We start from the raw sequence: 16,457 nt of genomic DNA on the forward strand, positions 1-16,457 counted from the left end.
GAAATCATTATCCCGGTTATGGGAAAGATAATCAACCGGGACTGTGATCGACAGGGTGTAGGCAACAAATCTATTTGTCATCATGGCAGAAAAAACCTTCAAACTAAGATCCAGTCCCATGGTATTGGTCACTTTTAATTATTCTTGTTTATATTAAAACTTCCGTCAGTAAAAAGGAGTGAAAGTGGCTCTGGGTACGCGATTGAGTGACACATATGTTGCCATGTAAAAGGAAAAAATTAAGTTTTTTCTTGGAACCAAATAAGTTTTTTCTTGGAACCAAATATGAAAAAACAACAAGAGAAACCTAGCTCTTGATCTACGAATGGACTTTGGATGTCAAAATTCGGTAAAATCTTTATGGTGTTTTTAAGTTTTTGAGTTGAAATTGTTCTTAAAATGTTCTTATTTTGAGCATTTCTTGAGTATTTTTAGTGTAATTTCCAAAAGAAATGCATGTTCCTAAGTATATAAAGCCTTAAACTGTTCTTAAATTTTCAGCCTCGAAGTTTCATCTTCTTATTATAAAAGAACGTGTATCCATCTCAGTATTAAGCCTTTGAGGCGTAGGTTTAAACTTATTTTCGAACTTCATTACGGTTTCTACTTCAGGGGCATATTAAAAATAGTTAAGTTTAATAAACCTTTGAAGTTGAATTCAATTGGTACATTATAATAAAGAAAACAAAGAGTTTATTGTTTAATCTAACCAATTAGCTTTTAGTTTTCAAATTTTATTTTATGTAACGGGACATCTGTTACCATGATAAGACGTCACTGCGCTGTCAACTTAAAGATCTATATCGATTGTTATGTTGTGTTTTTCAACGAAAAAAAATTTTCACTGTCTTCTCCTGACATCTTATATCCCTTTGTGTTGAATAGAACTTGTTTTTCTAACTCAAAAAGTAACCTTACATCCTTTTAAAGGCTCTTTTTCTTCACTGCTTCAAAATATTTTTGTTCAATTCCTCTATCATTTTGTGCTAGGGATGTATGGACCATCTTGACTTTGCGGATATGCAAGAAAATGTTATAGTTTAGGATTGTTTCTTTTTTTTACCGAAAATAAGGAAAAAACAAAAAGTCTTCAGTTTCAAATACAGACCAAGTTTATCCTGTATTGCTATCACTAAACCTTACTATACCCTGTAAAAATCGCTATTCCATTTTCGATTGGATTGTTGAAACAAAAGTCTATTGTCTTTTAAACAATTGGTTATGTATTGCAAAACAATTTTTAACAATCTGTTCGAGTTTAAATGCTTCTAAATCCTGGATAATAAAATTGGGTTTTATTTTCACGACAAGGAAAAGGAATATTGTTTTGTTTCATGTAAACTAGTTATGCAACATAATGAAATTTTACTATAAGTGCATGATCTCTTTCGCGCAATCTGCAAAGTTATCATCCATCACATCCTCAGAGTGCAATGGTAAGAATATTTTTATTTGTTTCCCCCTTTCTTCGGTAAAGCTACGGGGACACGGAAACAATTTTTATGCGATTGCAACAAAAACATTTTTTTGTTGCAATCGCATAAATGTGTTTCAATGTGTCCCCACGTTAAATCTCTTTGATTGGCAACTTTTTTCGCTCAAAGTTTTTGTTGCTGAAACAAAAATAAAATTCAAATCGATTTGAATTTTATTTTTGTTTCTGCAACAAAATTTTCATGTTGCAAATGAGAATCATACAAAAACCCTCGTGTCCCCTCTCCTTGAGAAGATTCCTTGAAACATTTTTTTTCATTTAGCCAATCAAATTCTTTTATACAACTCAAAACAAATTATGACATAATCTTCTCATTTTTAACACGCAAGACATGAGTTCAAAATGGTGGAGTTGTTTGATTTCATTTTTATGATTTTGTTTCGTGTGCTAGCCCTATACGACACGGTGTAAAATTTCATTGCGATTGCGACAATTTGTTTTTGTTGCAATTGCACAAAAATTGTTTCCGTGTCCCCTTAGCTTAAAAACCAAGGGATTGGTGTACTAGGAAAACCACAGTCCCTTTTTCTTTTCATTAATCTAAAGTTTATAGAAGTAGTCAAAATCAGTTACAAATTTCTTTTTAATGTAGGAAATTCTATTTCAGAATTAAAATTTGTAAAATTAAGAAAATTAAATTAATAAATTTTCGGCCTTAGTCATTTACCTGCTTTCTTATTTATAAGATTAGAATGGTGTTTTTTCCATTTCATCATAGATGTTCTTTTAACTTTTTTGGGAAAATCATCTTAAAATATTCGTACGATATTCTTATGTTAGGATCCAAATTCAACCTAAATTTAGCATGCTAATGTAGGGTTTCTGAAATTTTTGAATTTTGAGCTGCAAAATGTTTTGTCTCGTTCAAAAACCTAGACATTAACTATGACGTTTGCAGGAACAGTACCTTGACAACTTAAATGTTTAAATAATTCCTTGAGCTTAAAGCTAACAATGGTTTAACGTCAATAGTTCGAGAAAATATTCGGAAAATTTTAACTCCTGCTTACTTATCCGCTGATCAAAGCTATTTTAAGCAAACCTAAGCGTATATTCATATTACCTGGGACTTACCCTCAGCCTTGATTGACGTCAGGAGCTTCAAAGACTTCTTAAAGTTCAAAAAATTTAGATTTTAGGCATCCTAATACTTGAATCAGAAATATTCTTGCTGCCTCCTACAGCTGAATTGACGTCAATTGCATTCAAAAATCTTCCAGTTCCACTGTTTGAGTTCAAAATTTAACTATAAATATTCCATACCGGCTATCAATACGGCATGGTATGTGTTTTGTTTATCCCATACTCAGCATTTTTTGAACTATTAAACTAAAATCATTTTGCAATCTTTTCCCACATTGCGTCACCAGGATGTACTTCGTGACGTCAAGAATAGTGTATCTAGCTAGGTTAGCATAAACTTGCAAAGGACATCACGCCGCGATTAGAATGCGCTCTAAAAATAGGTAATATTTCGTAATGCTTGGGAAAAGAATTTTCATACCGTGAATAGAACCGCGTACATTTCATGCTATTTTAAATACCTTATAGTATGCTTATAAAAGAGAGGAAAACTTATTTAGACTATGACTTAAGTGTACTATATAAATGTAACCGACTCCCCGGCTAGTTTGACGTCATTACTAACCAAATCTATCGGCGTTCTGAATAATCTTTGAATCGATATTTTTTTATAAATATTCACATACAATTAAAGCCCAAAACCCACAGAGGCTAAAGAAAGAACGGTTATATTATATATATAAAGTAAATATAGAAACCCTTTTCTTAAAGGAAAATTAGGCTCAATAATTAATGTATTATTTTATCGGCATGGAAACATAATTGATTATTCAGTTATAACCTTTTGAATTCATTTTATTCATTGATTTATATGTTTAGGTTAACCGCTTAAGATAAACGGTTTCTAAGCGCTTTTGATCAAAGTTTTTTTTTCTAATATTATATTTTTTCTATAAGAACGAGAAAAATGCTTTAAATCGCTTGACGTTCAATTTTTGGAGTACTATCCTTAAACTTAAATAGCTAGGATTTTGGAGATAGTTGAGTTTATATGAGTTTTTTACATGGTCTCCATCTGTGAAATTTTAACGTGAAGCAGCTTGCCCTCAATCAAATATGTTTCTCGTAAAACAAATGCTGATGGTTGCATATTCTTATGTAATCATTGTTTATAAGAACATTTCTCGAATACTTTTAAATATTATGTTTCTAAGCTAGCCGCTGTGAAGTGAACGCAAAAGTTGAATAGCCTCTGACGTCAAACTGTCTTTCACGTGAATGAATATGATGGAAATTCCCTGGTTTTTCAATAACACAGCAAAAAGATTGTATATAAAAACTCTGAAGGAAAAGAAATAGGACATTACTAAATCAGTCTATGAAAAACCAACACACGATTGACATTGATGACAAGAAGTTTTTTGATAAAGACAAGCTCTTTGACTTCCAATAAATTTTATTTGGAAATTTAGACCAGAGGGTCGTTTTTATATAGCTTTACTAAAATTTTGACTAAGTCTTTGTGAAAATGGCAATCGAGAGGTTTCTAGAAATGCACGCTAAACAACGATGCCGGCACGCAAGTATCGGTGAAATTCCAAAAGAACTTGAAAATACGGGAAACATGAAACGTACTCACAGTGAAGGAGATATGGTAAGAGTACGCATGCGCGATAAAAATTGTTTTACTTTTTTTAGTTTTCATATAGTTTTCAAGAATTTTGATACTTTTCGAATGTCTGAAGAGTTTATTCCCGGGGGGGGGTACTACCCTTGTCGACCGACGGGGGTGCTCCGCTGAGGTTCGAAAAATGGACCCTACGTGGGACTCGAAATTTGCGAAAAAAGTGACCCTGAATGGGACTGAAATTCCAAAGTTTTCTCAAATTTTCTACTTTTTCTCCAAATTTTCCAAAAAAAGGCACCCTACGAGGGATTGAATTTTCTATTTTGGTGTTTTTGCGACCCTACCTGGGACTCGTGGAGGTTAGAAAAGGTACCCTGACCAGCGGAGCATCCCCGTAACCCATCTTGCCCTAGTACCCCCCCCCCCCGGGAGTTTATTGTCATGTGTTTGTGATGTGTATATTCATCTGTATTCCCAAATGATACATAACGTCAAGGAAACGTCCATTTAACGTCCACAAACAACATTAAAAGGTTTCAAAGATTTTTAAATCTCGGGTTCCGAATCTTCATGCTTTCCCAACTTGTACATAATGTCAAGCTGAATTCTATCCAACCTTCTTGCAAAAATATGCTGAATCAGCAAAAAAGTTTCATAATATCTAAGTTTCACATGACTGTGTAGTTTGTATTGACGATGTTATGTTTACGTAATATCATTTCTTTCTTACTCAAGATGGCGAAACTTTTTTCATGTACTTTCTATTTAAGTTTGTTTCAATATCTTGTTTTCTATAACCATAATGTGAATCAAAATGTGAATTACTCTATACTTTACTCTTTATTGGTTTCACCATATCTGTCTCTGTAATGCTAATATATCTTTTGGGACTTTGATAATTTTTTTTGTAAGAATATCCAAATATCATATGTTAAATATCGAGATGTAGTACTGACTTTTGATGACACAGACATGGCTTTTTTTGTCTTTTGGCTTGAATAAAGCAAACAATTTTGACATATGATAGGCTAATAATGATTTTCTTGTCATAATCATCCTCGTTTCCAGCTACCATGATAAGTATCTCCAAGTCCTCTCCTTTTCGTGACATTTCGAAACACGAAATTTAGAGGGTTTATATAACAGTTAGCCCAAAGCTGTACCGCTAGCTCAGTCAAAGAGATTCGGGAAAAGAACTCGAAATTAAACATTACGAAAAAATGACGTCACAACTGAGTGCTTTGTTCAAAACATTAAACCAACTTAAAGATGACGTCACAGGGCACCCTATCGATTATGATTTATCTGTTTTCCCCAGTTGTATTTTTTTCTTCTCTTTTTTTCCTTGGAAAAGCCACATGGTGCTTGTATATGATTACTTGGAGTGATAACATAATTCTTTTATACTATCGTATTACATCCGCTATTATGAGTTTTTTTCCTTGAGTCCGCGCTATTGTAATGGTGTGTATTTTCCTTTTCTTTCAATAAAGTTAAAGGCACTGCGCCTTTTGTAGTTATATGGTTGCTTTTAATAATTTCCTCTGGGGGATATAGAAAAATCTTTTATCTCGACATTTTAGATATTTTACCGACGACCCTCTTATTCTACGACTGTTCTTTTATGTTTTGACGTGCAACGGAACGAATTTAATTCTTGGACTTTGAAGTTATTTTGTGTTCTTTTTGAGAGAGATTGTGTTAAAAAAACCAAAATATTTTGGTAAAGGAGAATTTTGGCTGTGTTTTTTGGAAATTTACAAACAAACAATGGTACAACACAATTTACACTTTTTTTAATAAGAACCAGTAAATTTTTGTTGAGGCTCCGCTGCTCTTATTCTTTTTTGGTAATTTGAGCCTCATATTGTTCTTATCTTGTTTTAGGGCCAAGTTTAGGTAGTCTGACCTTACTTTGACGCGTCCTCTACTAGAAATTCAGCATTTCCAACTTAAGCATTATTATTCTTAAATTGTTCTTATTTTTCGATGATTATGATCTTCATCGTTCTCATAGAAGAAAAAGAGTTCGCCCATATTTTAGCTTACGTATCGGTTTCTATTTTCAAACCTACACGCTTGAAACATGGTGTAAACAATAGTTTTAACATGAAGAAATTTTCAAATATAACATAGATAGTAGGATCTAGTTTTATAGTTCCTTTTCCTTATTAGTTTTCCAAATATTTGAAGTCAAAAGACGTCAAAAAAATTTGGAAGCAGAACTTTTTTCTATGAAAGAACGGAAAAAAAACTACTGTAGACATATAGGTCACAGAGGGTTATGTTTAAGGAAAAACACTCAAGAAAAATGATCAAAAACAAGAGTTTAATCGACCTTGTTATTTCTTCTTCTCATGTTCAGGACCCATTGAAGAGATTCGAATATTTGAGGAATGGCAAAGCAACCAGTGTTATGATTCGGGCTACACCGAACGCTGTCAGGTGGGACGAAATCAATCGTATCCAATACCGCTTCCAAGCACTCAATTTTCACAGTGATGGTATGTAATTTTTTTTCAACTTCGTTCTTAACTTATTCTTATGAGTTATTGACATTTCTACAAAAACGCGCTAAATTACTTTATCGGTAGAAAAATTGCCGGCCTTGAAAATTTGTCTGTAAAAAAATCGTCATCAAGCGACTTTTTCGTCACTTTTTGCCGACTAAATGAGCATTGATTTATTATTATATGTATTAATTTTCTGCTATTATTTTCTCTCTTTAGTACTTGATGCTTTGATTCAAAACTCACCACCACTTTCAAGACGAGAACACAACGTTGCTTCCAACAAACCGAAAAACGAAAACGAAAGTGATAAAAACAATAACAATATTCCTTTAAATCGTCGCGATGACAACAATAATAACCAAAATGGTAGCCTTAGCAGCGACGACGAAGACGATGAAACAGATCTAATTGACGCGACATCAACAAAAAAGAATGTCGAGAAAATCCGTAATACACGCTCCGGTAAATTGCGTTCAATACGACGATCGAATTCGGCCGACGTTCGAAACGAAATCGAACGAAAAGCCTCGGTAGTGCAAGTAGGACCGAAAGACGATACAAGTGACTATAATAGCGATGAAGAAGTATTTCAAACTCGCTCAGAAGGAGATATAGACTTTAATACAACAATATGTCATGTTAAAACAGGTCAAATAAAAGACACAACACAAATTCATGTGCAGTCTTATAATACTACGACGAATAATATGGACAATGATAATAAACCGTTTACTAAGAAAGACTTGAATCTACTAGCAGATCCTTCTACTTACGGAAAAGCGAGTCAACGACAAGCTTCATCTGCTCCAGCGTCTACGAAAATTTCCGTGGTTACACCAATAGAAAGCGTTTCAATCAACGATCGATTTCGAAGTGAAATAACGAACCTTGGAGATACAACAAGCGAGGATTTATCAGCTAAATCGGTACGTTTTTGTTTTGACTTCCATATAATTCTTGAAGCTTTTTTGGTTTTAAGGGTCTTTACAATACTACAATTTTTCATTCACAATATTACTACATGTAATCCTTCCTCCCGGAATGTTTTGTTTTCTAACTGCAGAATATCTGGAATATCTTTTTTAATGGGCTTATATATAAGGTTTATAATTTTAACTTAACTTTCTAATTCTTATCATTAAAACAGAAAGAAGATCTTATCGAATTGGTCAAAAGTTTACAAAGGGAACTGGAAACGAGTAAACAACAACAATGCAATCACTCTTCACCACAAATGCTTTCTACGAGATCATCATGTAGTCGACAAGATTCGATCAGTGAAGAAATCAGCCTCGAGGAGGAAGCGGACGACGGGCGGTCAACGCCCGCTGTTTCAACGTTGATTGAAAATTTCGAAAAACGTGAAGGATTTAGGCTACAAAGGAGCAGTACTCTACCGTACAGGGTAGGTTATATCTTGAATTATTTTTGATCCAAATGAATGCCATTCGAAGCTTTCAGAATTTAAAGATCGGCTCCGCTGTAAAACATCGAGAACTAGTTCTCTTAGGGGACCTAAACGACCTAAAAGACGCACTAGTTCTTTTAAACGTCATATCTTCACAATAAAGTCATATCTTGACAGTAAAGACTTAATAACAGACTTATAATTTTGAAATTTTGCTCATAATGATTCTTCTGGTATTTAATATGTTTTATTTCTTTCACTTCTAGATTCGAAAAGCTCCAAGTTGAACGCAAACAAATTTTCCGTGTATGTGATATTGAGGAGCTGTTGAAAAGACGAAAGGTTAATTCCATTACCTTGAGCAAAAGGAATATGCTGACGTCAGCTATACACACGATACATCTAACCTGTCTATGCTCTTTATGGATCTTGCCATGCATTGTGGCGGTACGCCCATTTACTCAAACCGCCAGCCAAACAGAGATCATCGCCCAATATCACCCTTTATATTCTCAGCACGAGTATGCTGTTTAAGCATTAAGTTGGGGACGAGATGGAGTTTTTACAAGCTCTTATTTGATTTGGTTGGTCGTTAACCAGTAATAAAACAATTTTGTTACTTTTTCTAAAGAACGCGTCATTTTTATTACTTCAAATGACCAATTATTAAAGTATCTTATAAAAACTCCATTTCATCTGGAAAGTTGAGCCGTTGCAATTGATTATTGACGTTAAATTCAACGCTTGAAGACCAAATAAAAACTTTACACAGAAAGATCACACGCAAATCAGCTACTAGTATGCCACTTTTTATCCTTTTTCGGGAAAGGATTGACATGGTTAGTTTGACAATGGAGACTTCTCAGATCTTTTTCTTTAGTGTCAAAATTTTGACATTCAATTTTATTCGATGTTATATTCTAATTTGTAAAAAACAACATTTTTATTCAAGAATACCTATAACCTTTTAATTTGTTTTTCGAAAAAAGCAATTTGTACATTCTACATTAGGTAATGAAATAATTATTAAGTACTATAGAAACTTGTAAAATTTTAGTTGAATTTTATATCTCAAAATTCTGATTTGTAAAATAGTTAATTTTCCAAAATAATAACACAATCTTTTAATACCAATTAAAATCCCATTTAACGACCTATTGTAAATTATGAGAATATTCGGTTTTCTTTTTCTAGTATAGTAAAATAATAATACAAAAATATATCAAAATACAAATTTAAACATTTACTATCAATTTATTGACCGCCTGACCATCGACCTTTATTCTGTTTAGAATTAAATTTTTACTTTGGATTTAAGATATGATATAGCTGAAATTTGACACAAAGGTTTTTTGAATTACCAGAAAAACCTGCATTTGAATCGGAAATTTTCGAACCCTTTGGACATTTTATGATGTTTGTCAATTTTCTGTAGAAGCCCCTGGACAAAATATTCTAAAAAGTACTCAAAATATTATAACACTTTTATCTGAAAGATCATAATAAAAAGTAGATTACGAAAAAATTGGATCATTTTTTGAAATCTCGTCACTTAGACGAAAATGGACCAAATCCGTAGCATTTCTTGGTGACGTCTTCAGCTTCCCAGTTAAAGAAAAATTTGCATTTTCAAACCAGGCACAAATGACTGGACTTGAAACGTATTAACTATATCGGGCACTATAAAAAGGCATGGTTTACAGGGTCTTGATGGCTAGATAAGAAGATATTTGAGTTTAAAATTTTGCTCACTCAGTTGAAATATTGTAAAATGTGCTGACCCAGCAAAAATAGTTGGTTTGAAAACTTAAGTTAGGGACATCTGTGAATTAAGCTGTGTTGGCCGATTCTGGCCTAATTTGGATATGAGAAAGGAAAATAACGTTAATTTTTGATTGAAGAAGATTCGTGTTCTGAATATGTGTTTAGTAAAATACACATTTTATAAATGCAACGATACTTGATAAATTTGAACACAAGCTTTAAACGGGTTCAAAAGATAGCAAAGTTTTTTTTCATTGTTTCAATGCAATAGACTAATTCATTTTTATATGCCATCTTTCTAAACCCGAGGTAAACAGTGATTTTTCCCGTAAAATATGGCCTAATTAGGCGATATTCCAAATGAGAAGAAAAAATTAACTTTTTTATCCATCTATGCTAGTTAAAACCCTTTAACTACCGATGTCGGCATATGCCGACATGAGGATTTTCGATTTTCTTTGCCGATGTCGGGATTTGCCGACATGGGCACTTTCCATTCCTTTGCCGCAAAATTTAACACTTTTGCAAAGATTTTATATTAGATGGTTTGAAATAAAAAAAGATAATAGTTAAAAGCTTTTCTATGTTGAAAAATAACTATTCAACAATGTTCAACTCAAAATTATAGTCCTTGGCTGATACTTCATATATTATTCAGAAAATGAAGTCAATTTTTTCGAATTTCTTACTAACTTTGAAGGCTTAAGTAAATGGAATACTATCAATTAAAACTATTATAAGAGAGAGATGGCTCATAAAACGGTGGAGAGCGACCATATTGTTTTTCCTTTGTTTCAGAAAACAATTGATGTTCTAGCTTAGTCCACAAAGGACAACTGTCATGGCGGCTCGAAGGTATCTGATTTTTAGAAATGTTAATTAATCCCATTTTAAAAAAGTTCTCTAGCGTTTTCTTTTTGTATCTTTGCTGGGAAAAACTTTGAAAGTAAGGCTAGAATACCAAGCGGATACATCTGTGAAATCTAATGTGAGAAAAACATCTTTAGAAAAGAAAAATCAAACGAAATGGTTATAGCAACACGAAATCTTTAATTGGGAATATCTTTCCAAAACTGTTACCACAAGAGCTAAAAGTAACAAACATTAGACTTGAGTGTAATAATAGACTGATGACATTTCTGAGTTGTGTTTTCAACGATGCGAAAAAAAATATAACTTTGAATATAATCCAAGATCTTGGATTGCCGTCATGGTTACTTTTCTCTGTGTTGATTGCGTGCTGAACAGAATCTGAATAGTACATTGGACAGTTTACAACTAGCTAATAGCCAAGGCTATGATGCGCCCGTTGCAATGTTTTTCTGGGAAACTGACGTCGGTTAGTGATAACCAAGGAAACAAAAAGCAGGAGGGCCAAATAATTACAGTTTCTGTAAACCATTTCAATGACATGTTAAATGAGTCAGAAAGTTGCAATAAAATTTGCTTTTTTAAGTTTTATTTATAAGAACTGCAAGGAAAATGTGTAAAAACAAAACAATATATAGTTTTCTTAAAAATCACACAAGAAGTTTTCTTTGCCACTCCTTTATGGTCCTTGTACAGGAAAAAATAAATTTAGCAGCTTCCAAGTGTAGAACACCTAAAATCAATATACAACAACAGAACAACAAAAATCAATATTTTTTTTTAAACATAATTCACTCAAAGTCATCTAGAAGAAATTTAGTTCAGTAAAACATGAATAAAAATAAAAAAAAAGATAAAATCGATTATCGATTGCAATCAATGAGTAATCTATAAAATATTGATTGCATTGATACATAGTTTATTGAAACAATTGTGAGTATATATTAATTATCTATCGATTGCGTTAATGTATCAATTAGTTATTAAGTCAGTAAAAATCAATAGGTAATCGACGTAATGTACTTAAATTGATACTGATCGACTGCAATCGATATTTAATCATAATTGATTATTTATCAATCATAATCAATAATCGCACCATCTGGATTTTTGTCCATAATTTGTTGAAAAATACTTTGGTCTTACTTAAATCAAATTCCAGTAACACTTTATCATAATAAATGATCTAAAAGTTCATCAAACCACCCATTGTCTTCAATAGCAAATCGCAGTGGTGAAAAACTCAAACCCATGCATCAATCGCAATCGCAATTAATAACCACAAGAACTGGATTTTGTCCATAATTTGTTGAAAAATACTTTGGTCTTACTTAATCAAATTCCAGTAACACTTTATCATAATACACTCATTTTGTTTTATAAGCATAACGTTTATAAGCATACTGAAGCTCAAATTTCCAGAAAAATTAAGCATATGCTAAGCATACCTTGAGGCTCAGCCAAAGAAGTTTTTAGAATCATAATTTCCAAAACTTCAGAAAATAACAGAAGAATGAAGAAGAGAATTACAAACAAAATTGGTGATTTTATTTTTGTTTAATATCTTATAAATAACAGAACTTATAATAACAACAACATTCGAAAACAATAGAATGTCTTCATTTCTCTCAAGATTAAAGATAGGGGAAAATGCGCGAAATTTTTTACCCCCCTTCATAATTTTTTTACCAAGCATAGGGTTAAGCATAGTCGAGGCTCAAAATTGAGCTCTACTTTAATGGGATAAATTTTCGCGGGGATTAATTTTCGCGGATTTCGCGGATTTGGGTGTCATCCGCGAAAATAAGTCCCATTGGAAATTTGAGAAAGGCCCATCCGCGAAATATTTCTAAACAAAACTCAAAATATGTCAAATAAATTATTTGAATGGTTACTTGCATCAAAGAGGCGCAAATAATGTGTATTTCAACAACCAATATGCATGATTTGACAGCAAAAGTCACAAAATCGAGAAAATATGCCCCCCAATAGTGCCATCCGCGAAAATTAATCCCCGCGAAATCTTAAAATTTCGCGGATGAGCTCAACCGCGAAATTTAATCCCCGCGAAAATTTATCCCATTAAAGTACTTAAGCATAGTGAGCTTCAGCCGAAATTTACCGTATGCTTATAAAACGAAATGAGTGTAAATGATCCAAAAGTTCATCAAATCATCCATCGTCTTCAATATCAAATCGCAGTTTGGTGAAAAACTCCAAGGCGACAATCAAAAATATGTTCCGTTTGCGTCAGCCGACTGACCAACTTGGCAGACAAAAATTCCTAGTCAGACGAGTCAGAAAATTGTCGGAATTTTTCATCAAGCGAACGAATAAATATTAATAACTATATATACTTTGAAACCATTTTCCAAAAAAACCGACTAAACTTACTACCGACCGACCGATTCAATTTTAAGAAGATTTTTGACGCGAACGGAACATATTTTCGATTGCCGCCCAACCCATGCATCAATCAATCGCAATCACAATAATTAATAATCGCAACGTCTGGATTTTTGTCCATAATTTGTTGAAAAATACTTTGGTCTTACTTAATCAAATCCCAGTAAAACTTTATGATAATAAATGATCTAAAAGTTCATCAAATCATCTATCGCATCATCGTCTTAAATATCAAATCGCAGCAGCGGTGAAAAAACTCCAATGCATCAATTGCAAATCGATAATCGCACCGTCTGGATTTTTGTCCATAATTTGTTGAAAGATACTTTCATCTTACTTAATGAAATTCCAGTACACGATCTAAAAGTTCATCGAATAGTTCTAGTTCTAGATTCTAGTTATGTATTTGCATAAGACAATTAAGCCTAATCTCGCAAATTCTACGTAAAAATTACAAAAATGAAAATATTTTAAATGTGCTGTCAGCAATAAATATATTAAAATATAAGTTTAATAGTTATGTATAAAAGTTTGTTTATTTAAAATCTAATATAAATAAATAAATGTATGTAAATATATGTAAATATAAAAAAGCTAAAATATAAAATGATCTTAATGCCGAAATCTTGAATTTTAAGCAGACAGATTTGAGTTGATTAGCTTGCATGGTAGATTAGTGTGGAAAAGTGTGAGAATTTATTCAAAAACTAGCAAAAGGATTTGAGTAAGTAGTTTAGTGTAAGTTTTATCTATCTTAGTGATTTTGTAAGAGTTTAAAATTCCTAAAGTTAAATTTTCATCTATTTCTTTTTTAAATTCGTTTTCATCAACAAGGTTTGCAACATTTGATGGCAGTTTATTCCAGTACTGTACGGTGGAGGGAAAGAAAGATGATGAATAGCACTTAACTCTCCCTTGAATCGGTTGGAATTTCACATTACAACAGCGTTGCCTCTTTGGGTGGGTTTTTAAATCAACAAACTTTTTACCGGATGTAATATCGTGTAGCATCTTAATTTTTGATTTGTATCTCCTACCTTCAAGGGTTTCAAGGTCCAAAGGCTTTCTGAGGGATTCTGGGCTGACTTCATAACTCCACTCATTGGCTATCCAGCGTATTGATTTTCGTTGAATCATTTCAATTTGGTGAATTAAAGATTGATTATCTACTGGATCCCATACCGTACTTGCGTATTCCACCAATGGTCTTATGAATATTTTATAGCATGTTAGTCGCGTGAATATTGTTCATCACATTATCGTCTTCAATCGAATTGCAGTAAAAGCCTTCTTCTTCTTCATTACATTTACATAGGAAATGTATAGACCTTTTTTCAAAGAGGCCACCTTGTTGAATAATTATGTAGTCCAGCAGAAAAACAATGATAAAACCATGCATAATTATTACAATATGCATGATACAGTATGGCTCTATCATTGTTTTTATAGCTGGACTACATAATTATTCAACAGGACGTCCTCTTTGAAAAAAGGTCTATACGTTAGGATACTTCATCCAATAATCCATCCATAACTTTCTCCAAGCCCAACAGGAAAATATGTTTTTTATTGCAATCAACCATCGCATCATCATGGAATGTCATGGAATCATAACAACAAACCAAAACAAAGCAAAAAATAAGTCTCACTTTTGGTAAAAAATAGTTCATAAAAATCAACGAAAACTAGAGCAAATAAAGTCTTTACACGATGCAAAAAAGCATGTCCCTGATGCAAGAATTAATTTGCCAAGTTAGAGCTAATTCAAAAAGATGAAACTTGCAATGCCAGCATGCAAATGATCAAAAACACTATCGCTTCGGTAGCCATCTTGAATAACCTTTTAATGAATCCGATCGGAAGAAAGATAGGAAATCGGGGAAATACTACGAAAAGTAGTTTAATCGAGCAAGGCTCTTGTCTTTGTTAACATTAATATACGTAAAAAAAACACAAAATAAAAAATGAATGATCGAGAACAAACATGAATAATCGAGCCGGAAAACTGAATCGTGAGATTTTCCCTAGGTACTCCTCATTAAGGCGCCCTTGACGGGCGCAATAATTTAGGTGCAGATTTACATACACCCCCTTCTCGCAGACTCGGTGGAGCCCCTTTTAATGGAAAAATTGGTCAAAATATCGTCCCCGCCCTGTTGAAAATTATACTCCAAATGTTGTCCCCACTGAAAATAATCAAATAAAAAAGTCCATCTTCTATGAATTTCTGCCGTGAAAACAGTGGAATTCGAACCCCCAGTCATAAAATGCATAGGAATATCATCCATCGAGCTTTAATCTGTTATTTTAACCCCCACTGGCTAAATAAATCCTACGAGCAGGGCTTTTTCTTTGTTTTTGGTAGACTGGCGAATGAAAGATTAACTCTGACGATTTCTAGAGCCTAGGTCGGCGAATTATTAGCAAGTGCAGTGTATTTATCAGCGTAAATATGTACTTGAGGGGGAGAGCCGAACTTTTCGAACGGAATTGTAATTTTTTTTCGTGCCTCCTCCTTCTCACTTTTCAACAACTATCTACACGCCTACACCCTTTGGTAGTAAATTTACTGCAAATACTACATTTCATAATCGTTATAAAGGTTTGATGTCAATCAATGATGATGACATTTTACATGGTTTGCTGTTTTTACGAAACCCATTAAGCATCATTTCCGACACCACGAAAACAGACATAATTGCCAAACAGGACATTAAGCTTGCAATTAGAAGAATTCCAATACAGTCCCTACAGTAGAGATTATTCAATGGAGTCCCTTCATAAAATGAAAGCTTTTGTAGAAATTAATAACCTCGCGAAAAATTGTTACCTTTTTGTGAGTTGTTACGTAATATAACATTTGCAGCTATCTTCATTGTATAGAAACTAGAAACATTATACAAAGGATCTCCATTATTCCGAGGCAACTATTGCTTTCGTCCATAGCTATTTTCACTCTTTAGAAACAAGGGCATCAAAAAATATCCAAAGAGGAACTTTCGAGAATCGATTCTTTATTGTTTACGTAAAATATGACAAACACAAACTTTGTAGGAACAGCTAACGAAACAGGTTTCTTAGAAATCACGTCAAAAACATATTGTGCATTGGAAAACAACGATTATGAAATATTAGCCAAGGATCGTGGAAAGGTATAAAAGGGAATATTTGCATTGCTTTACAAAAAGATAACAAATCATCAATCAAATATTGAATTGTAGGACATAAAGTAAAGGAAGAATATTCTGCTAGAAAATATTCGAGAAGAAGGAGAAGAAAATTAGACACGAAGAATATTATCAAACCATTGATTAATTTGAAAACCTTGAAGTAAAAGAAAATGGAGAATCT

At 32.9% G+C, this 16,457-nt stretch overlaps 1 protein-coding gene across 6 annotated transcripts in view; it reads left to right on the forward strand.

The window, feature by feature from the left end:
- LOC136797582 (uncharacterized protein MAL13P1.304-like) overlaps nt 1-9,306 on the forward strand; it is a 44,595-nt gene extending 35,289 nt beyond the window's left edge. For 5 of the 6 annotated variants that reach the window (XM_067054172.1, XM_067054168.1, XM_067054171.1 and 2 more), the window contains exons 2-5: nt 6,511-6,649; nt 6,875-7,584; nt 7,806-8,063; nt 8,333-9,306. In XM_067054172.1, coding sequence (XP_066910273.1) covers nt 6,511-6,649; nt 6,875-7,584; nt 7,806-8,063; nt 8,333-8,353 — 1,128 coding nt within the window. In that variant the 3' untranslated portion in view covers nt 8,354-9,306. Of the gene's footprint in view, nt 1-3,861; nt 4,173-6,510; nt 6,650-6,874; nt 7,585-7,805; nt 8,064-8,332 lie in introns of those variants that run through there. The other variant, XM_067054170.1, reaches the window with a different exon arrangement.
- Nucleotides 9,307-16,457: the final 7,151 nt, after the last annotated feature.

This window comes from Clytia hemisphaerica, unplaced genomic scaffold (genome assembly GCF_902728285.1).
Source record: "Clytia hemisphaerica strain Z4C2 unplaced genomic scaffold, Clytia hemisphaerica genome assembly, whole genome shotgun sequence".
NCBI classification, from domain to species: domain Eukaryota; kingdom Metazoa; phylum Cnidaria; class Hydrozoa; order Leptothecata; family Clytiidae; genus Clytia; species Clytia hemisphaerica.